Source organism: Empidonax traillii, unplaced genomic scaffold, assembly GCF_003031625.1.
Source record: "Empidonax traillii isolate 1590-97213 ecotype Southwest subspecies unplaced genomic scaffold, ASM303162v1 scaffold317:size617950, whole genome shotgun sequence".
Classification (NCBI taxonomy): Eukaryota; Metazoa; Chordata; class Aves; order Passeriformes; family Tyrannidae; genus Empidonax; species Empidonax traillii.
In genome coordinates, this window is record NW_020955510.1 from 330,816 (window position 1) to 353,375 (window position 22,560).

General features: G+C 40.1%; 1 protein-coding gene across 4 annotated transcripts in view; it reads right to left on the bottom strand.

Annotated features, from left to right (window-relative positions):
• SATB2 (SATB homeobox 2) overlaps positions 1–22,560 on the bottom strand; it is a 218,956-nt gene that overhangs the window by 67,879 nt on the left and 128,517 nt on the right. For 3 of the 4 annotated variants that reach the window (XM_027891285.1, XM_027891284.1, XM_027891286.1), the window contains 2 exons: positions 5,465–5,591; positions 3,254–3,377 (listed from right to left, as the gene is read on the bottom strand). In XM_027891285.1, the coding sequence (XP_027747086.1) occupies positions 3,254–3,377; positions 5,465–5,591 (251 nt within the window). Of the gene's footprint in view, positions 1–3,253; positions 3,378–5,464; positions 5,594–18,625; positions 18,632–22,560 lie in introns of all 4 variants that reach the window. The other variant, XM_027891287.1, reaches the window with a different exon arrangement.

Genomic DNA, 22,560 nt, shown 5'->3' on the forward strand with positions numbered 1-22,560 from the left:
CCACTCAAAGCTACGGTGCACTGCAGTAAAGTCTGAAGGCTATGAAGTAAGAGCCTTGTTAAGTAGAAGCTTCAATTTCTAAAACTGAGGCTCAATTTTCTAATTAAAATCAATATTTTGAGACATAAACCTAGCATTGTGGCAGTCAGCAGCAATTCCCTGCCCATAAATCCTCCCTTGCTCCACAGCATTTTAACAAGCAATAGAGTTCTGAAAGCCTGACATGGTGATAGCCTCTGCTGAGGAAGGATTTTGAACAAAGTCAAGCTTGAGATAATGTGGAGGGTTTTAACGACACTTGAGTTAAATTTCCAGTCACTAAGGAAGGGTGAGGAAATTGTTTAACTCTGTCTACATATCAGTTTGGGGGTTCCTGGGTTTTTTTCTCTCCCTCAGATACTCTGGTTCTACAAGAAATCAACATTCCTGAAATTGTGGGGCTATTAAATATCACAGAATATATTAACCCCTTAACCTTTATTTGAGAAAGCAAAGCTTAAACTAAATAGTAAAATCAAACAGTAAATCAACCTTTAGTGAAAAATCCCAGAACAGATTCTCGTCAACTATTTGAATGTAGAGCAGGCAAAAGAACCATAACAACTTTCAAACCACATACTCCTCACTATTAAATGCAAAGTAACCCTAGGAGTATTTCTGTTAGGAATCTTGATAAGTCTGCATAAGGGAAATATCCATTTAGAAGAGAGCGGTAAAAAACCCCACTAACTGATTGCAAATATCTAAATAATGCACATTATACCTGGGAAAATCCTTAAGGAAGAAACAGATTCCATTAAACAGCAGATACGTTTGGTATGTGTGTGGTCATGACAGCCACGTGGAATGAAAACTACTTAGACCAGGAGCTAAGAAATATCCACACAAAGAAAATCCGGTGCAGTAAGTTCAAGGAGAAAAATATGGGACGTGCTCATATCCCAAGAAAGCTTGCTCCAGCAGAGACAAAATGCATGGCCAGCGCTGAAATGAGTTACATGATGCACAGGAAAGACAGAAATCTCTATGAAAAGATGGAAATGCTGAAATAATTGGATTTGTTTCTGCCACACGCACTGTCCCTACTGAACCCTCCTTCCCCCCAGCTTGGTTAACTGGGATTTATTTGTTTGAACAGGAGCTGTATGGTAAGGGTAGCTAAACTGCAGACATGTAATACACCTATCAGAAAAAAACAGAACAATTTTAAATCAAAGTGAATGATTACATTTCCCATTAGCAGCAATCAGAATCCCCATCTGGGCTTCATGGAGAGCTCGGGCACCGAGAACCAGAGACGGAGCACTGGTGCTGGTGGGAGCGGGGGCTCCCCACGCTGCCCCTCTCCACTTCTGTACCTGAGACACCGTGAACACATTAATAAACAGCAGCATTTACTCTGCAGTTTGACTCCTAAGAGACCACTCTGCAATTTGCTGCTGTCAATAATATATTAACCACAAGGGGGTTGTAATGACATTTCACATTTGGCACGATATTTTTTTAAAACTGATTTGGGAGAAGGAATTGTATTAGAGGCATATTCAGATGATGGTAATAGGCAGATCCTATACAACCTTCCATTGTATCTTCTGCATTTTGTGAGCCAAACCAAAACAGACCGAAACTTCTTATGGCAATAATAATAATAATAATAATAATAGTAATAATATAAGATGCATTCTGCAGTCTCAGTTCAAGGGTTAGCCACTACCCAAGGTCACTTATACCTGTGCTTAAAAGAAAGCAAGCTCAATTTCCTATAGAAAGATCTCCTTTTAGTTTTGCCCACTAAATAAATACTGGGGCAAGAATTTTTGCTGCTACGGTTCTGCCATCAGTAATTGTGTAAATACCTTTCAGACTGAGGCTACAGAAGGAGTAAACCAACTGCAGCATTTCCACCTGGTATGTTTTGAAACTGAAGTGGGAGGAAAAGGACCCAGACAACAAATGAATTCTGCATATGAAATGGTGCACAGTTTATTATACTGGATACTGAGGAAGACTAGGCAGAGAAAACCATATGCTGCAATCATCATTAGCTGACCAGATTCCACAGATAATTCTATTTCAAGAAATTAAACTGTGTGAAAGGAAAAATACTTTCTTATTCAATGCGTATTCAATGGTCTGTGCATATCTGGAGTCACTGTTACTCCTTTGGTAAATAAGGCAAGTTACAGGGCTTTTCCTTACACAGCCTTTCCAGCCCTGTTAGTTCTGCAGATCCCGCATGGCTAAGGAAGATGAGGAATGTAATTCCTGCCAATTGCAGAGATCTAAATTCTGCTCTGTATCTCACCTCTACACTTTCCCTGGAGTTGTAATCATAACACAGCAAGGCAAATTTGTGAGGAATACAAGGAATTCTCTTGGTTCATGCAGACTTTGGATCATGAATCACAAGATGAACACACAGCGCAACGCAAGACAGGCAACCATGGCAGAAAAAATGTTGGATGCAGTCTAGCAAAGCAACGAATTTTTAGCAAGCAAGGATTACTGATGTTTTGACTTTTGAAAGATACAATCAACAGATTAACCTATGATTCTAATACAGCTTTTAGAAGGCAATGTATTTTTCACGCCTAGCAAAGTTACCTGGTCTGGGTGCTGAAGTGTTATTCTGTTTTTTTCTAAGAGGCAAGGAGGACTCGGTCATGAAAATTTTATGAATCTCTCATTATGACAATCTGAAGTACAAATAGAGCTCATGACAACTGTAGGAACCTGTGTCTTAGACATGACTTCACTGCCGATTATAAAGCAGTCATGGAGAATGAGACTGAGTTTTTGTTCTTTTTTTAACATAATTACATATACATTTTTTTGTTGCTGTTTCCTAGAAATTGAAGCACAAGTGTTAAAACTGCATACTTTTAGTCATATTTGGAGGCTGATGAGAGCTACCTATGGGTTAGTGGGGAAGGCAAGCCTCTGCTAGTGGGAAGAAGCCACTCAAATCTTGCACTTGAGGATCATTAGCCCTATTACAAAAGGTTCAGATAAAAATCTAAATAAAGAATTTAAATCCCTCTGAAAACCAACCAATTCATTCACAATTTTCACCCAGCAACCCACTGAGAAAACATGGTATCGATACTCTTTATTATATTAATTAGAATTTCTCCTTTCTAAAGAAAACAACAACTTTATTTATGGAACTCTTTAGTCTAGGTTCTTTACTGAACAAATATGAGCTTCAGTTCTTGCAAATCTTTCTTTCCCTAAGCCTGTTAAAAGCACTGACCTGTGAGAGAGGGCATTCTTTGGCTAATGTGCTCTGATTCATCTCTTTGAGCAGTTCCTTTAAGGCATTGCGAACTGTGGCATGGTTCCACTGCTCTGCTGGCAAGTCTTCCAACTTTGAACAACTGTTGAAACAGAAAGTAAAAAGTAGATAGAAACATCACCTTCACAGATAATGACATTTTGCATACCGGTGCTATAGAACTTTAAGCAACAAGCACAACCTTGAAGTTTCCTGCTTGACCAGCCCATCAAGGTGTTTCTCCCCTCTGTCACCTTCCCATCAAGCACGGTTACCAGAAGATGTGCAGTTCGACACATAGCAGCTAATCCTCCCATGGTATTATATGTGTGCATAGCTATTCCCTCTGGGGCTTGATGGAGAGCAAAGAAACTGCATAAAGCAAGCCCCAGAAATGGCTGGATGAAGTCATACTCTTCAGACAAAGGTACTCCTGCTGGGCTAGAAAAATAAACATATAAGCTGCACTGCCACTAACAAAATCCCTAAACAGTAAGGGCCCTCATTGTGTGGAGGCAAGACTTTGAAAAATTAGTTTAATTTCGTAGGGGTTCTTATACTGCCCTTATCACTGAAGTATCCAAGAGCCTTTCAGAAACACATTAAGCCATATGCCCAACATCTGTCACGTGTAGTTGATTCTCACTTTCAATCTACAAGAACTGCATATGTACTGAAGCTTTTGTCTTCATGTGACTTGTGCCTTTTTTAATCTAACAAGCTTATGGTTTGTGTCTACATGCACAGGGACAGGCCCGAGAAACACAACAAAAAAGCTGGTAGAAGCTTATCACTGCCATTTCTACCAGAGCAAATTAATGTGTGTTCTCCAGTCAACCTCTGAGGGGGTTCTGCCTTCTGCCCTTACAGCCTGACTTGTCCCTCAGAGATGGACATTCAGTTGGGCTTGAGGAGTTCAAGTAGTCAGTGATCATCTTTATCTCAAAGTCATGGGCTATCTTTTACTTACATTGCATCCAGGCATTCAGGCATTTTGAAGAAAAAGAATGAGACCCTAATCTTGTGACAATAGGCTAGATGGACTCCTGGTAACTCACACTTCTGAGGAAATGAGTTACTGCACTCCAGTTTCATAGCACTTACAGGGTCTAGATGCTCTTTTACAACTATGTAGCAGAGATGCAGTCTAGCTGAAAAAAGATACCAGTATATAAAACCAAGGAAAGACCTGTTCATGGGAACTGGAAACCTCAAGCACTATCAGAGATATAACAAGAAAGAAATGTTCTTGTCTGGGAGTTTAATGTCAGTGAGGCACCAACTACTTGCAAATTCTAAATTGAACTGAACAGTTGGAGGATATGTACCTGCCACCAAAAGGACACACACGTGTCCCTGTGGACCCCTCTTCTCTTCAAGCCAGACCTTCAAAGAATTGTTGGCAATTTATTCCAGACTTATTTTTTAGTCTTTCCTCTGGCATGTCCTGGCCATACAGCTACAGCAGGCTGTGCAAGGTAGGCTTACCAGCGTGACCAGAGTGTGCCATGCACTGCAAGGGACCTGTCACACCTCCTTACATCCGTAACTATTTGAGAACTCTTCTGAAGGCCAACAGAAAGAAAGGGGAAGAAGAAAGGGGGTGGGGAAAAGAGGGAGGAAGGGAGGGCAAGTAAGTGTAAAACTGGAGTGAGCTTTTGCTTTGCTAATCAGCACCAGTATTCAGGGAAGGAAAATATTTTCCAAATGCCGCTGCAGTGACATTTTCCCTCCTTGTCTTCTTTTTGCTGGGAAAACCACTGGAGAAAAAAAAGAAAAGTCGGAAAACCTCCCCTCCTCCCTATCTCAGTGACTGGCAGTAGAAGACCTGGATTCTCACAATGCAGCCCCTAGAAAAAGGCAAGGAGTTTATTATTTGATACAATTAGACCTTAAGAATCCATTAAATTAGGGACTGTCGAAAGGTCTGCCTTTAAAAGCGTTATAAACTTGACTGAGTTTCTGCCCTTCCCCTCTCTGCTACCATATTGCTACTTCAGAAAACATACAATATCAGTTGGAACATGCACCAAAAAGCTGCCAGGTGACCCACCCTTCTCTTCATTTTCCTTTCATTTCATCAAAAGACCCGAAATTAATGAAGACAGGATGTGCTAATCTCTGTAGTAATGCTGTAACCGACAGAGCAGCTCAGAGAATAGAGAAGGACAGATGTTCAGAAACGCCCACCTTTGTAATTGGATTTTCAATGTCACAACATGATAGACATCTTGTAGCATGTCGGCTACTGTCGCATCTGGTGCATCAGTCACATAACTGAGAGGGAGGGGATTCCACCTCCCAAGCTTGATTATTCCTGAAAAGAAAACAAAAAATTCATATTTTATATTTTACCTGCCATTTACTACACCCTTTGATAATATTGTTTGCTCCCAAGACTCAAAATCTGCCTTGAGGTTTATTGCACTCTTGCCCAGAAAGATGTGTTCTGCTGACTCCTGAAACAAACAATGGAGAAGAGCAGGAATAGATTTAAATTCTTAACAGACAGTGGCTGACATGTTCCTGGCTCTTAAATTACTTCAAGAAAGCACAGGAGACTTCCTCCCTTCACATCTTTCATCATCCCATTAGAGTCTAGTTCTCTAAGTTAGAATAAGCTTTAAATACTCTCTAGTCCTGATTTTTCAGTCTACAAAAACCTTTCGGTAAATAAATGCATCACTTTTGACTTGAATGGGATAATTCCTACGTGTGGGCTTTCAGCACACAGTGACAGTCTAAGCATGGTACGATTCCCAGTGGATGGATGCCACTGGAAACCCACCAAGTAGGAAGAGTTCACTCCCAGATGCAAGTTGCACTATGCAGACGGTTGCTTTTCTTTGTGAGAAAAAAAGCCACCCAAAACCAAACAAATGTGAGCTGCTGACCGCAGATCCAAAATAGGATTCTGGGGGCGAGTGAGAATGCTGTAAGTTCTATTTCTACTTCTGTTCATTCTTTAATAGGGATCATCACCTCTTCTGGATGAGCTTGTCACAAAGGCTGTAAACTTGGATGGTAAACCATTTGGTGCAGAGGTATTATTTCTGTTTAGACAATTGCAGAGGGCCCACCCACACCAAAAACAATGACTAACACCCAGGAATGACTTCCAGGAAGACACCACACAAAGAAAGCCACAGTGCCATTTTACATGACAGCAAAGCAGTTCAACCTTGTTCTGCACTATTGCCATTACTGCTTTTATTTCCTCCTTCATCGTGTTCCCATTGCCCTGCTGTACTGCTCCCTTAACTTTCCTCAGCTCAGCCCTTCAAAACACCATTCTCCCATTTAAACTGATGCCTTTTGAAGTTTCCTTATATACTGTTGGATCTTGGAAAAGACATCCATAAACTCAACTGCCAGAAATACACTAACACACTAATACAGGAGAAAACTACTTCTTCTGCGATAACAGGCACACCAAGAGCTCTTCCTGAGTATCTGGAAGGATGCTGTGATGCCAAGAAACTTCAGCTCTCTCCTCCTCACTTTCTACTCCCAGTTCTTCACCAGCTCTGGAACTATCAGATCGAAATAAATGACAACAGCTCAACAGCTCTTTATCCTGATCTCCCAAACATGATCATAAAATAAATACCACACTGAAACAATGAAACAAAGCTTCTTGAACAGAGACAATAACAGAACAAAATGAGCCCATGAAGTACCTGCTATGGAATATTTTTTCCCCATTCCTATGCAGATTGAAGAGGGAATAATTTTAGTACAGTTCCTTTTGTGTAGCACTTAAATCTTCGCATTTACCCCTGATGTACTGCTTTGAAAGGCATTCTGTCAGCACATACTGAAAGAAGCTGGAAGTGACCTAGTTCATCCTCAGTGGCACAAAATTTCACTGTAACATAGTGGTACAGGCAGGCTAATGTTTCAAGAGCAGATTAGAAAGCTTTTGTCAAGGAGAGATATTGTCCAAATGAAACAAAAAGTTACTAAGTGTTGCTTGATATCCAATGCTTGAAAATGGGACATAAACAGAACAAAAACATTTAAATGATGCACTGTTTCAGTATTAAGATTTAACAATCTGGTGCTGAATATGCTGCAGTATAAATAGTGCCTGGACTCAGATCCAGTAGAGTAACACACAGCACTCATTCACAGCGCCGTATGTCTCCAGTGCTGGTTCCTTGAGTCATATTCCACTTGCCAAGAAAAGCTGTTTTTCTTAAGGGGATAGTTTACTTAATGTTATCTCTGGTGACAACAAGAAATCCATATAGTACAGCATATATTAGTCATGAAATGAGCATCAAGGGTCCACTGAGTGAAATACATGCTGGGAAAACACAGTTTAGCTGCTGACTTCTTTCACCCCCTTCTGGTATATAATAATTTAAAGTAAAATCACCTAAAAATCCAGAAATCTATACTGGCTTCACAGAACACTTGGCTTCCTATGTTTAACCACGCCAAGTTTTCATGTAATTGAAAAAATAAGCATCATATGTGCCCCATAAGTCACATCTAAATTGGTAATATTTTACAAGAGGCTTTATTTTTCATTCAATTAAGGAAAGCACTCAGAGAGCACACCATCTGCAACTGCTCAGGCCTGGCAACGCTGGCAGGGGACAAAGAGATGGCTGGGGGGGCACTGAAGCTACTAAAGGTGTCCCCCAAACTAAAAAAGTGTAAAGAGAAAAAACCCCAGGCAGCCAGAGCACACCATGGGAAATACTATGCAAATTGCTTTACAGGAATGTCTGCTACTACTGGCAGGTAGGTAGATTTTTTTTTTTTTTCCCTTAATCCTCCTCTACAACTGGAAAGGAAATTGTTTTGGCTGGATTTAAGCAAACACAGGTGTTACCATAATGCTCGGTGCCTCTGCACGTTAGCACCTGCTGCGAGTCCTTTACTCTGCGTTCCAGCGCTGCTGATGTCCGCTGTTTTTTCAGCCGGTGTGATGTGACGTGTGAAATATTTTTTCCAGAGCACATTAAGCTGGTCCAAACCATAGCCAGAAGCCATGGCTTCCATTCAGCTCCTCAGCAGATTTCACAGGTGCATATTTCATGGCACCAACGCTGTACTTAAGGAAACTCTTGGGCTGTGACTGGGAAGATGATGCCAGCTTGTTGAGCAAACGTCTTCTCTGCATGGTAGAACATATCTCTGAATGACGCCTCAGTAAAAACTGAGTGGACCAAAATTTGCTCCCTAAAAAGGTCCCTTCTCATCTAGGATTGAGTGTTTCCAGTATAACAGCAACTCCAGGATGAAAGTAGTCTGGTAGCAAGGGGTCACTTCAACATACACATTTTTTATTGTTCCTCACATTGATTTCAAACACTACAGCTCAGGACTTAAAAGAAATCACTTTAACTGGCCTGGTTGAGTTTTTATCCTACCACAGCTGAGACTTGGGAGTGGGGACAGGAACGAGCAAAGGTCACTGTGTTATTAATGAATATACTACTGCTCTGGGAGTATCACTCCTCTGCCAGCTCCAGACCTTCTCAAAATTATGTGTGGATAATGCAGAGCAGATCAGACTGCTCAGGAAATCCAAAAACACATCTTCCCTGAGTTTCCAAAACTTGTCTGTTAATGAATTTTGTTCTCTTTCCTGTATCAGTAGGGACTTTTTCCTGTGAAAGTTTTTTGAAGGGAAAGTTTAACAGATTTCAATGCCACTCGAAAAATGGCCATGCACTAGAACAGCTTTCAAGAACTCATCGAGAAGTGGCTCAATGGATCCCAGGCCAGTTAGGCAATTAGAGACAATAAAGAAACCAGTTTTCTCAAAAGGTTTTTTTTCAGAACTATTTTAGAAGAGATCTTTGTTGACACTGGCTGTTGCTTCCTGAACAGCATGTACTTCTGTAGTCAGGTCTTTTATTAAGTTTAAGCCTCAGCTTCATCAAAATGGAGACAGGGAAAAAGGGCAGACTAACTTAGCTTGAAACTTGCATAACTCCCTTTACCCACAAGAAGAGCAGTGGGCAAACTTCTACAAGCTTGAGTGTCAGGTTTGCACATAACCACTGCAATTCACTGCTGTCATTCCACTTAGGCCAGTGATGTGGCACCCTGACAGGGTGCTTCCAATTTAGTTTCACTTAAAATGCAGTTCCTTTGGAGAAGAAAGTGATAACTCTGCAAGTGAGAGCAGAACACCACACTGAGCAGAAGCCTTGACCTGCTACATCATAGCTGACCTCTCTACTGAGCAGAACTCATCACAGGATCTTCATGAGCTTTTTTACAATATCATCTGAAAGAGTGATGGATCTAAAGCACTGGGATTATTCCTGGAACTTCACCCTGGTGAGATGGGAACTGAACGGATGCAAGGCTGGAGCTAAGGAAGACTTCCAGAATAACTACTTTCATCAAGAGCATAAACATAAAAAGACAAAAAGCTGCTTTCTAGAAAAATACAGCTAAGCTGGCAATCCCTTTTCATTATTATGTAGCTTATACTGTCCCATAAAAATTATTTATCTATATGGGCTAGAAGCCTCATTTGTCTTTGCAAACAGAAAGATAGCCACACAGTACACTCCTTCTAAGAATGCCACATCTGGGGTTTAGAACATATCATAGTCCAGCTACGACACTTCTGGGTCATAAACAGAATGAGGTCTGGGTCCTGCATCTCCCAGTCACCTGCACAGGTAACTTTTTATCTGGATAACCCCATAGTAATCATTGAGGAACCTCAGGTATCCTTCAATACATCACTGATGTAAAATTAAATTCTTAAAATAGGGCATTTTCCAAATTCCTTTTTGTGGCCACACAGAGCAAATAGGACCAGAACACACCTCATCCTGCCACTGGCTCCCTTCAAACTATTCCCTGCTCCCACCATGATTGTACTCCTGATTTCACCTTTCACAAGTTATGAGCCTACCTGAGTTACATCTTAAATGCATACTTGTAGTATTAATGCAAATGCATACAGAGGATTAATGCAATTTATTTAAAATGCTAATCTGCCAGGGTTAAAATTAAGTCATGGGATCAAATGAAGGGCATTTTGGAAGTTCCTATTAGCATCACCACGCCCTCCTCAACATTTTTTCTGGAGACAGAAAATGAATCTCGAGTAATATATGCTCAAATGCATACAGAGGAAAAGAGAAGGAATTTTGCATTCTTTGGCTAAAAGGGGAAAAAGAAGGATAGCAGAGAATACTGATTCCTTACCAAATATTGTTAAGAAAAGCACTTGTTAACACTAAACAGACAGACTATTTGAATTCTTGATGCACCACACCAAAAACTCCCATTTTCTACAGCCCAAGCAAATACAACCTGCTGAGACTCATATAGGGTGAAGTGTTCAAGCAGGTGATTGCTCTCCTTGTGGACTGATGGACACAGTCAGGCTGGAAAAGTGCAAAGCCTGTTTCTTACATTCGAGCTCCATGTTCACTGAGATTGCAGGCTGTAGCACAACAGCTACATCCAGCTCAGACAAGAACATGTGCCTGTGCAGCCAGACTCGGCTCAGCACGGTGTCTGTGTGATCTTGGGAAAGGCAGAGGGAGTAGGCAGTACCCAGCCCAGCATGAGATCTCCTGGGCTATATTTACTACTCCAAAATATACAGAGCAAGTTTGAATCTGAAGTGTTATACCAGATCACAGCCACGGCTCACGTTGCTGTGGCATTCCAGAGCTGTACTAGGTATCCTAGGATTCACTTCCTTGCATTCCAGGGACTTCAGGATCACAGCCCAAGAGTGCCAGACTGCAAACACAGGGCTGAATGAAGAACACAACCAACATTTGCTGCTGCCTTGTGAATTCAGTCAAGTAGTTTTGATCAAACAGCTTACTTTTTAACAGCTCTTATCAACACAACAGACATTCAGAAGAAACTGCAGATTAACATTAGCACTCAAATACTTTTGATTCCTTTTACAAGTCCAAATGAAAGACCTCAATGAGACATGCAATAAAAGCTCCACTTCTGGGACCATCAAGCCATTTCTCTATCAGCCACTACTGCAGGGCTCACTACAAGATGGGAAAGCTCTTGTGACATTGATTGCATCTGGTTATCCCCTTCAGAGGCATCCTGTCCCTATGCTTTAGCATGTAATTTTCCTTTGTTCAGCTGTGCTTTGTTACAGAAATTAAAAACCGCCTGTCCCATGTAATAAGTATATAGAATTATTTATCCATAAATCAGTTTGCAGGAAATCACTACCCTGCAGTACATAATAACTCAGCCTGTGTTTCTAACCTCTACCCTGGCTGCAGTATATCATCAAACTGTAACAACATAAAGCCATAATTTGTAGTTATTATTGTTAATCCAGCAAAGGGAATGACTTCTCAAGCAGAAAGGAGAAAAAAGCAACAGGAAAAATAAAAAAACCTGACTATATTAATTTTTGTATTATATTATTGAGCTGCCTTTTCTATCTCTTTGGGAAATTTAAAAAAATATTATGCTGCCTTTGCCCATCATTATAAGGGTGCTCATACAATCCTACTGAATTTCAGCCAGTGACATATTGGGGTAATAGATGGGAAAAATAATCAACATAACCCTCCCCTGTACTTCTAAAGCGCCTCACATCAAAGGATCCCAGCACACTTTAAAAACATTAATTAATTGAACTTTGCAACATCCCTGTGAGGTAGGCTGTATTATGTCAATTGACATATCGGTGATTTAGTGATTGAAAGCACACAATGCACATAATCCTATGTTTACGCCAATACAAAAGAATCCCCCTCCTTCCTCGTTTCAGTCCATAATAAATAATTCAGTGAGAGAACAGGAATAAACTATGTGATTACACTGTGATGTACACATCCACAAATCAACAGGAACACCCACACTCCCAGAATGACGAACACTCCACCCAGCTCATGAGACTTGTGCAACTTCAGGGCTCTGCACAAAAGGGGGACTTTCACCCAAGGGGAAGGCACAGCTGAACTACCCAAAGCTCTGGCAGCACAAAGCCCCTTGTACTGCTGTTGCTGGAAGTCTTCATTTTTGCTGTTTTAAAATGCTGTCACAAACTCTGTGTACCATAGTTTGTAGAATGAAAGTTTGTGCTGCAACAACACGTCTATGAGCTGGTCAATTTAAACACTCATATCTGGCCTTTTTGGCTTGCCCATCCATATCAATACACAGACTCGAACACAGACTATGCATTTTCATTATTATATATGATATTTGTATGATTATATATCAAAATGTTTACAGAAATATGGGTGTGACTATCAAGAGAAAGACTGTGTTACAAGGTTTAATTCTGAACTTCAGAGTACATTCACAGATGAAAATCGCTTTGATACACGAAGCTTGGTTTGAGTTTTCAATTTTTTGAATGCTAGTATTGCCCATTTCTTTCCTCCAGCATGACTGTACTCAAGTATTTGACTTAAATAACGTACACTAAACAGTTTGATGCCTTGTAATTCTACATATCAAGTTTACATTTTACAGTAAAAAGATTGTGCCTCATGTAATAGATGCTGCTTCACATTTGGGAAACGTTATGTGAGGACCCTGACTTTTATTATATTAATTTAATATAAGCACTAAGTTACTAGACTAAATTAATAAAGATCTTCTTAAAAAAAAAAAAAAGGGGGGGGGGGGAGAGAGACCGAGAGCAAGCAGAATAAACCCACAAATTAAATAAAATTTTCTGGAGCTTGTTATTTTGGAAGTCTTTATTTAATTTTCCAACCCCCTATTCTGTTTGAAAAAAAAAGTAAATAATTAGTAAGGAAACAGGAAAAAAAAGGTTGATGTTATTTACTTCGGGAGATTATTTTTAAAATATGATAGAACAGGAATACCACAAATAAATAGAAGGGTGAGGAAGCAAAGGAAGTACTAACTATTAAAAAAACAAAACAACAGGCCATTCATTTCAGGGTTGGACTCGATGATCCTTCTGAGTCCCTTCCAACTCAGAATATTCTGTGATTCTGAAGGGTTTTTTACATTTTCTGTATTACTTTTAAAACTATCGCCTCCATTGACGAAAACCACATTTAGTCCTGCATAACATCTCTCTTTTGTCATTTTTGGGACAAGTCTGCACTTACCTTGGACAGTAAGAATATGAATAAAAAGAGAAAAGTCCTCTTCTTCTTTGTTTTGTCTGAGAAAGAGAACCACTCCTCTAAACATCACTTCCATGGCACGAACACAAAGTCTTTTCAGTCATGACAAGTCATGACAGAAAGGCTACTGGATCCAGGATATTAAGCAGCTCTTAGGAGGTGTCTTTCATAACTCTGTCAGCCCAGAGCTCAGCCTCCCCCTCCACCAGGCTGCCCTCTCCTGAGAGGCACCATCACAATGGGGCTGCTTTTCTCAGCTGTATTATTCAGTAACCCCAACGCCTGTAGGATTGCACCACCCGCTCCATCACTAACATCAGCCCCACATAACACCCAAAGCATGGCACTCTCCCCAATTTTGCATGAAATTACTGTCTTTTGGGTAACCTGTACTTATATTAAGATCATTGCCAGCTCAGTCCTGGGACACCTGAGCTTCCTCAGTTGCACAGGAGCACAGGCTGTGTCTCCTCCCAGGGAGCAGTGGCTGCTGAATGCCTTTGAAATCCAGACCAGGAGTGTCACAGCTCAGCTTTTTCCCTGATCAAAGAGTTTCCTTAGCTGCTCCCATGCCTGGAGGTCTTTGCTTTGTCATCTTAAAACCATGCATGTTCCTTTTGCTTTGGACAACAGCTGTCTCTCCTCCAGTCTCAGGCTCCCTGGCAAAACATGCGGCTTCTCTGCCGTCCCAGCCCTGGCACCAGGACCTGCCTATAATTTAGTGCCTCCCAGAGAGCCAACATAGGCAGATATTGCTAGTGGAGACCTGTAATGTGCTTCCACCTCTGCCTTACAGTGTATTTGCCTCAATTGCTAAGGAAAATGAATGCAAGTGTACTCAACTGGTGGTGCTTTTCTCTACTGCACATGCTCTTCAACAGCCACAAACAATGCCTGAATCATCTTGTCCCAAATTTTTGACCCAGTGACCATGTTGCCACCTCACTACTTACAAGGGGCTGCACAGGAGTAAAAGGACCAGAACTTTACACAAACATTTGCTGTCCAACCTTCTTTGTCAGCTTCCTGCTAGCCCAATGCCACCAACACAACCTGCTCCACAACACCTCCAGCAAGAAAAGGGCATTTGGGTAAACAGCCTTTGGTTCCCACCCTCCAGAATCCTTTCTTGGATTTTATGCAATGTTTTTGAATGGAAAAGAGGAGAGGTAGAAGGTGTTTTCCTTCTCTGGGGAAAAACCTGCATCTGTTTTTACAAAGATGCCAGTGCCCCAGACTCCTTCAATTGACCCAGCTTCAATGCTTGCCTATAAGCTTCACATGGAAAGACAGTCCACTGAGCAGGAAAAACAGCATAATAACATGGAATTGCAGATGAATACATAAAACACATTTTAAAGGTTATAAAAGAGCACTGTTAACATGACATTGTGGAGGATAATAGGCTTAGAATTAAGCCTACAGACATTGTTTGGCCTTGTATGAATCTGAATATCCTGCCTACTCACAGTAACAGCTACAGAGAGCACAGAAAGTCTGGCTCAGACTGCAGACATACAGTAGCCAACTATCTTTGTGTTGAGTCAACTACAAGTAGATTTGAAAATTCATGGGTCTCAAGTCCAAAGAAAAATAAGGGCACACAGCATGCTGTGCTGCACAAACAAACCCCTAAACTGAATGCAGATTCAGATTCTGGCCTATGTAGTTTAACAGCTTAATCTCTTTAGTTTAAGATTTGTGTCTTGGGGCTTTCCTTATGCTGTATAAAGACTAGCAGAATGTTTTTTTCACTAAATTACTACTTTTGGCTTGCCTTCTGTCTTTTCTTTCCTCCCACCAGACATTCAGTTCTTGACTTCCATGAGAAAAAAACAACATGAACAACTGAAAAACTAGTAGGACAGCATCTAACTAGCAGGATAGAAGAGCATGTATTGCTGAGGAAACAAAGGGATTGAGGACTTTGCTGATAACCTCAAACAACTGCTTCCACTAATTCAACATGAATGCAGCATGTGAAGATCCAGCTGCTGTTACCTTTGCAATTTGACTCAGAATTCCTTTGCTCTCTGCAGCTGCATTACTCTAAGAGTATATCCAGATCCCTACAATGTCCATAGGCTTGAACATGGTATCTTTAATTACATTCAGTTAATAACTAGATCCACCATGAAGCAGTTAACAAGGGAGGTATCGCTTGCATTCTAGCATTTTTATATTAAAAAATTTTATGGAAGCAAAATTATCCATGTAAATGTGCATGCACACGTATATTTGAGAATATGCAATAGATCTAAGACTGAGGGTTTGTTGATATTTAGGTTCAGGTCTCACTCCTAGCTCACAAACAGGTAAAAGGTAACCTTACTCTTCCCTTACAAACTGATAGACTCAAGAGAGACAGAGATTAGTATCTTTAAGGTTTCAGAATTTCTTTTCAAAATACACTTTAATAACCCTAGTTCCTAAAGTGGACAGCATTGCAAATTCAGATACATTCAATTAAATTAAATAAAAAATTCACCTTCACTGACACTTATTTCAGTTGATAATCTGATCTCAAATTCCCCATCTCCCTCTTTTCTTCCCAGGAAGAGCAAAAAAATTCTGCATTTCTGACAAGTCTAAATAAAGCTTTACTGGTTACTGAACTATGCTACATTTCCTATCAACAGAAAACAAAAGCAGAAAAAAAAAAGACTAGTTCACCACTAGAGGAGATGACTCAGAGCAAGCAGGAACTGTTACCAGATTCAGAAAAAACAGTTCTCCCTTGTACTGTTGATGAGCCCACACTAATGCTGAGATGAACCTAGATTTGCTTTCCTAGCCCACATCTTCCTAGAACTGAACCTATTTTCTTACAAAGCCACCAGATCCTTATTGGATCCTGCCAGCATTTTCAACTTCACGTTAGTCATTTTGTGAACCAGAGATCAAAAGACAGAAATAAATATTTTTTTTTTAATTTAAATGATTAATTTCTGTGAACATGGCAAAGGCTGGAAAGAGTTATTCATGTTTTGGATCTGGAGGTTTGCAGCACATGCACATAATGCTTTGAAGCCTTTCCAGTTTACCACTTCTTTAGTAGCAGCTGAGATTCTCATGTAATCACAGCGTACAGAAATTGCGGAGCTGCTACGAAGGAAAAGAAATCTATCCCAGCCAAAATCAGCAAGAGAACTTAAAGGACACCCTCAGACACCACAGGACCCAATAGCCTTAAGCACTGGTGGCACTGCAAACACCCTCGTGAGGTGGTGGAGAGCTCTAGGACCTCCTGAGATCCATCCTCCAGAAAGCAGCTCACACTGCTTCACCACCCACCAAGCTGAAAGACAGCACACCAGCACCCTCAGGCCTTTTTTTTTTGGTTGTGGCACTGCAGACACTTAAAGAAATAGGTTATCCCAACAGTCCCAGTGATGGGTCTTCTGGTGAAAGAAACTATTAATACCAGTAATTGTGTACTAAACCAATTCCTGTACCAGAGCTCTATTCCTCCAGAGCTCAGTGTTCTCACCACTTCTTTCTCTTTTCTAAACTCTACCTCATGTTCAAATCAAAGACATCAAAAATGCTCCATGATGGTATTTCAAGAAAAAGTGGAGGACAGACTGTCATTCCTAATCCTCTCCCAAAGCCCAGGTGTCTTAGGCCCACTAATGCATGGCTTCTACGCCCGTGTAAGCAGAAAAGGAAGCCAGAGGACAATTCACAGTTCTGGGAAATATAATGAAATAAAGATACAACGGGATGATGCCTTATTTAGAACATGGCACCAATACTGGAAAATCTCTGGAATCTACCAGAGATGCCATTTCACAGTAATGTACAACCTATACTGCTGCCTGCATTTTCTTCACTACCACAAATATATAACACCTGACTGGGGATTTCAACTAATAATACCATGACAAAGGAGAAAATAAGACATAAATAACTACTTCATAAAGTCTTATGTAGGAAGACAAAGACCCTGCATGCACATATATTCCTGAAAGAATAGGCCAAATGACCCTTCAATAAATCCAGATGTATTTTCTTATCCTTACTTGCACAGGGAACCAGAGCAGACCTCAGCACTGAGGCAGCATTATTAGCACAACACAGCAAGGCATCTTTGGGAAGTTTATCGTTTTAACAGTCTGATTGATTTCAAAGGTCACCCTGGAGGAAAAGCCTCAATCTGGTTTCTGCCGACACAGTCAGTTCCCACAGCCAATAACTATTCTCTGCTCTTGGCACTCACTCAGGTGGTGGGACGTGGGTTGCACTGTGGGTATCTGCATCTTAATGAAAGTCTATTTTACTCCCCCAAAGTCTATTGTTCATCTGGAAACATGGAGTATTACTGGTTGTTACATACTACAGGTCTTAAGACAGGTATAAACTGCAAAGAAATAAAGGCTTTCTGAGTAAGTAGAAAATTTATAACTAAAGTATTATCCTAAAAGTGTGAGATTCCTAAAATACTAAACTAACTGAGACTTTAAACTATTTGAAATTTCTTGTTTTTCTAATCGGCAAAAAAAAAAAAAAAAAAAAAACAAACAACACAACTCCTCTCTTCATTTGACATTGTATGATGGACAAAAATCCAATCAGGGGAGCCTATTAGGACTAAACCAGCTCTTATCTTCCCCAGGTGATGGCCCTGGTTTAGTTTATCACAGAAAAACTCATTTCAAGAGCTCATGTAATAAAGGTCCCAGTCAGCATGACCTGTCCTCACTATAATGTAGATGGAAAAGGTCAAAGCCACACCATTAAAACTGTAATCTAGGAGAATAAAAATAAATATTAAATAAAATGGATAAATTATAGATAAATTTATACGTTCTTGTGAGAAATGGCTTCCTCCAGATACACTATTGTAGACTAAACATGTTGCTCTCATGAAATTCGAGAAGTTATTCAATCAGGACATGCTTAAAATTAGGTTCTACCCAATCTTCACAGTCAGGAATAATTTTCTTGCTGGAGGTCAAAAATAGTGGACTCTCTGTTACCTCCTTTACCTACTCTGAGGTGAAATGTTTTTCACTGCATGTTCAAAAAAGAGAACTGAAGATCTGGAGGCCTCTCATCTGGAGATGTCTAAGGAACACTGTTAATTTAGAGAAACTAAGACAACAGATTGAAATGGAAATACTCTGTCTTTAGGCTAAGCTGACAAGCTCTTTACAAATGAAATGGAGGTATCAATTTCAAGACATTGAGGCTTTAAGCCAGCTTTTATCCAGGTATGTAGTGCACAAAAGGCTTCATATTCCATTAGCAGCGTTGTGTGCCTGCATGTGCCCTATATAAATAAAAGGAATGTCATGCCTGAAGCATCTTCGGAGTAATTTTTACCTGGAAGGAAAATATTCACAAATGTAACTAAATATCACAACGAAAACTTTAGAGCCATCTTGGCAGAACTACAGAATTATGCTGTTATCATGGCTGAGGAGTTTTCTGCCAGTAAAGGGAATTTGCAGTACTGTATCTCACAAGACACAGGAAGACTTGACAGGTTGATGAGCAAGAACGATGCAGACTCTCCCTTGGCCTGAATGAGACAGCAGAACCCTCCAACAACAACTGCCCCCAGCCAGAAAACGATCTCAACCTTGTTGCCAGCCCTTTAGGCCCTCCTTGTGTACAAAGAAAATAGTTTTAATTTTTAGCTTGCAAATCAGTGAATAGGTTTCCTTTCCTGCTAAAAGAGAGCTCAGATTCATCACAGTCAGTAAAATGCTTTCAGCCCTGGCTGAGAATCTCTCATGGCAAGCAACTCTGCTGGTCAGTGCCTGCTCATCTGCCCACCCAGGGCCACATCACTGTCACCTTCCTCCTCCCTCTCACGCCTCACTGCTCCCATCTCTGAATGACGGCCAGCCACCTCCCAGCTCTACAGGAATAAATCTCCAGACCACAAACCTCTAATATCCCTTCCTCCTCCTACCCCCAAGGCAACGAATTACACTCTATTTAGCTTGAGTCATGACTTTTCTTCCCATCTTCTTCCCATGATTTTACTCACATTTATAAAGCAGAAGAAGGGAGCGCTAGAGGTGTCATGAATCTAGTCTGCTGGGATGAGCAAGGGATGCCTGCTCCACAAAAGCTGTGCCCAAGGGGACCCACCATCAGGCACATTCTCTCAACCCAGAAAACACAAAGGTGCAGGGTCCCAGAGCAGGCCAAAGCTACCATTGTAGATAAGAAAGGGACATGTCAGGTGGGTGTGGCAATCACTGTCAGTCACATTCACACCTCAGCATCAGTTTTCCTCACCATGCACATATGGGCTGCACATCGCACCGCCGGCGGCACAGACCCATCTCTCACCGCAGCCAAGGAGAGAAAAAGATTTAATTTCTCCACTAAAATGACCCACTGTACTGCCAGAACAAATCTCTTTTCATATACTCTCTTCTGGATCAGTTCTCCTGTATGCGTTATTAAATATTCAATGACATAACTACTTCTAAACAACATGTGTGACACCTTTTAAGTGGTTGCAAATATTATTTGCATAGCCACATAAAGGGAGAGGGCAGAGCAGTCAGCTTAAATCCTGCTTACCTTACTGATTTTCATGGTAAAAGTAATAAAGTATTTGTAAGGAACTGATACAATAAATGCAAAGTCAATTTATAAAGAAAAAATAAAAAACTTACTTTAAGGTACTAACACTTTTCCCCCTTCCTGCATATAAAGATATGTATATCTGTGTTAACTCTGGACACTACACACTTGATGGGTATAAATGTAAATTTAGACAGAGGTACACAGCATGTTGTTATAACTCAGAAAAAAAAAAAACATAAGAAGTAAAAAAAAAAAAAAATTGGGAAAAAAAAAAAAAGCCATTTTTTTCCAGCTATTTTCTCCTAGTAACTAACAGAAATTTTTTTGTATTTCATCTTGGGGTATTAACACTAGTCATTATTCTCTGACGATATTTACATAAGACTTCAAGTTACACAAAGTTGGTAAAGTCATTATTTCTACTGCAGAAAATTATCTTCCGTCCTTTTCTTCACTAAATAACCACCAAAAGATGACATTATTTCAGAATACTCCCTGTGTAACACAGTTCAGCAGACTGTGGAAGTAATAAATATTTTTCTTCGGTGGAATAAAAACCAGGGGAGAAAAAGAGAGAGAATCAGCTCATAAAACCACAACTTGCGTAACTGGTTTTGCTTAAATGAAAAACAAATCAACTGATCATTTCCTGGCAGATGAAGCATTATATTCAAACAGAATTTAAGAATTTTATTCTTTAATTATTTAGCCGTATCCTTATTCCCTATCAGTCTATTCCCTTTTTATTTAAAAACTTTTTTTACAGCAGATGCATTTTGAAGAAGAAACTCCTTCTCAAACTAGTACAAGTTTAAAAGGGAAAACACCAAAACCAGGTACAACATATTTTTAAAACCTATGTCCATGTCTCCTGCGCTGCTTAACTTTCTCCCTCGTCAAAACTATTCAAAGAATTCGATAAAACTACTAATATATTTGCTTAATCCCACAGTCCCAGCCCTCCACAGACGGCTTTTATGTGGATTTGTTAATAAATTGTTAATAATTTGTTAATAGGCAGCAGCGCAGCCCTGGCGAGAGAGTTTCCCAGGTGAGAGCTGAGCCCTCATGAATCCAAGTTCATCACTCGCCACATTGCTAATGAGACAAGTGCAGCCCAACACGAGGTTAATTGTCAGAAGCAATAATCTAAATTAAACTGGCCAACATTCAAGTAAAAGGTACCATTTAAAATGTCCTTTTCCAATGAAAGCAATCTCGGGAGTTTATTTGCCTACTCAATATAGAATCGCAGGTTTTAAAAAAAACCCTTCTTCTCCCCCTCTAAGGAACCAAAGTAATTATTTTTAATACAGTGACATATGTTAGACAAAAGTATTAAGGAGGGGGTTTCGTTCCACTCCAAGTCTCCACGGAATTTTCCCTTATGTGATCACACATCTGAGCTCAGATTTTAACCAACCAATGAAGATTTTTTGTTAAACAATCACTATTAGCTGCCGAGAAACCTTCTCACAAATAATCCCGAAACATGGAAGATCTGCTGTGATGTTCCCAGCACCGAGAAATATAATCAAAACAACATGGGGAATTAAAGAAAAAAGCGAGAGTTCACAAAAACATTTGAGAAATGGCTCAAGTCAACTCAAAGCTCACTTGGTTTTGGCTGGGAATCTGGGCTCACAACAGCTTCAGCCTGCCAAAACAAATACAGCCACCCGTTTCTTCCTGATGCTTCCACCCGGGGAGGAACCTGCTCCTTTGCTTTCCCCTGCTACGATAATGACATGCCTGCGAGGATTTGATTGGGGTTCATATCCCTGCCCGCCTTTGAAACAATTATTATTTTGTTAATTGTGAGAAGAAAAGGACTTAAGTGGCACCTCAGACTGACATAATAACCAATACCTTCCAGATAATTATTATGTGCTGTAATTAAAATAATGCACATCATTTAGGCGAAAAGTTTAAAAATACCTTGGGGAAAAGTAGTTTGGGATATAATTTCACACAGGGAATCTGTTTAATTTTGGTTGTAACCGTAGAGGAAAAGTGTAGAATTTAACATTGACACTATTCACATACCATGTAGAGTTAGTATAAAAAAGCATCTTCATCTAACACAAAAAAAAAAATGTTGTAGGTGTAGCTACAATGTTTTATACATATGTTTACCCATAGGAAATGACTGCAAGTAGTTTTCAATTAACCTTTTTTGTATTTTTGAAGTTATTTAATTCTTCATTTTTATCAGGAAAAGCTGATAAGTGGATGCAAGACTTCTTTTCAAAGCATTCAGTCATCTATACCTAATCTCAGCACTAGTGACAACAAGAATAACCAGGTTCCCAAAACTCCTTAATTTTAGCCTTGAACATGAGATCATTTTAAGGCAGGTAAAGCAGCGAAAAACCTCTCAACTGAATAATGATAAATGCAACAAGAAAGAATAATGTCACACAAAATACTAGGAAAAACAGTGGATTCAAGTAAGTAGTTTTAAAAAAATTTTAAAAAATTGGATCAGCTTTTAATGATATTGCACAAATGCCTTTCTTTTTCTAACACAGAGTTGAACTCTTGAATCACTACAAATGCCTTAGCCTAAGAGGTAGCTGGCAAACACGGTGGCATGAAAAGCATCTTGCATTAGACTTGGCCAGTTCCAGATGAGGATGCTGACATGAGCTA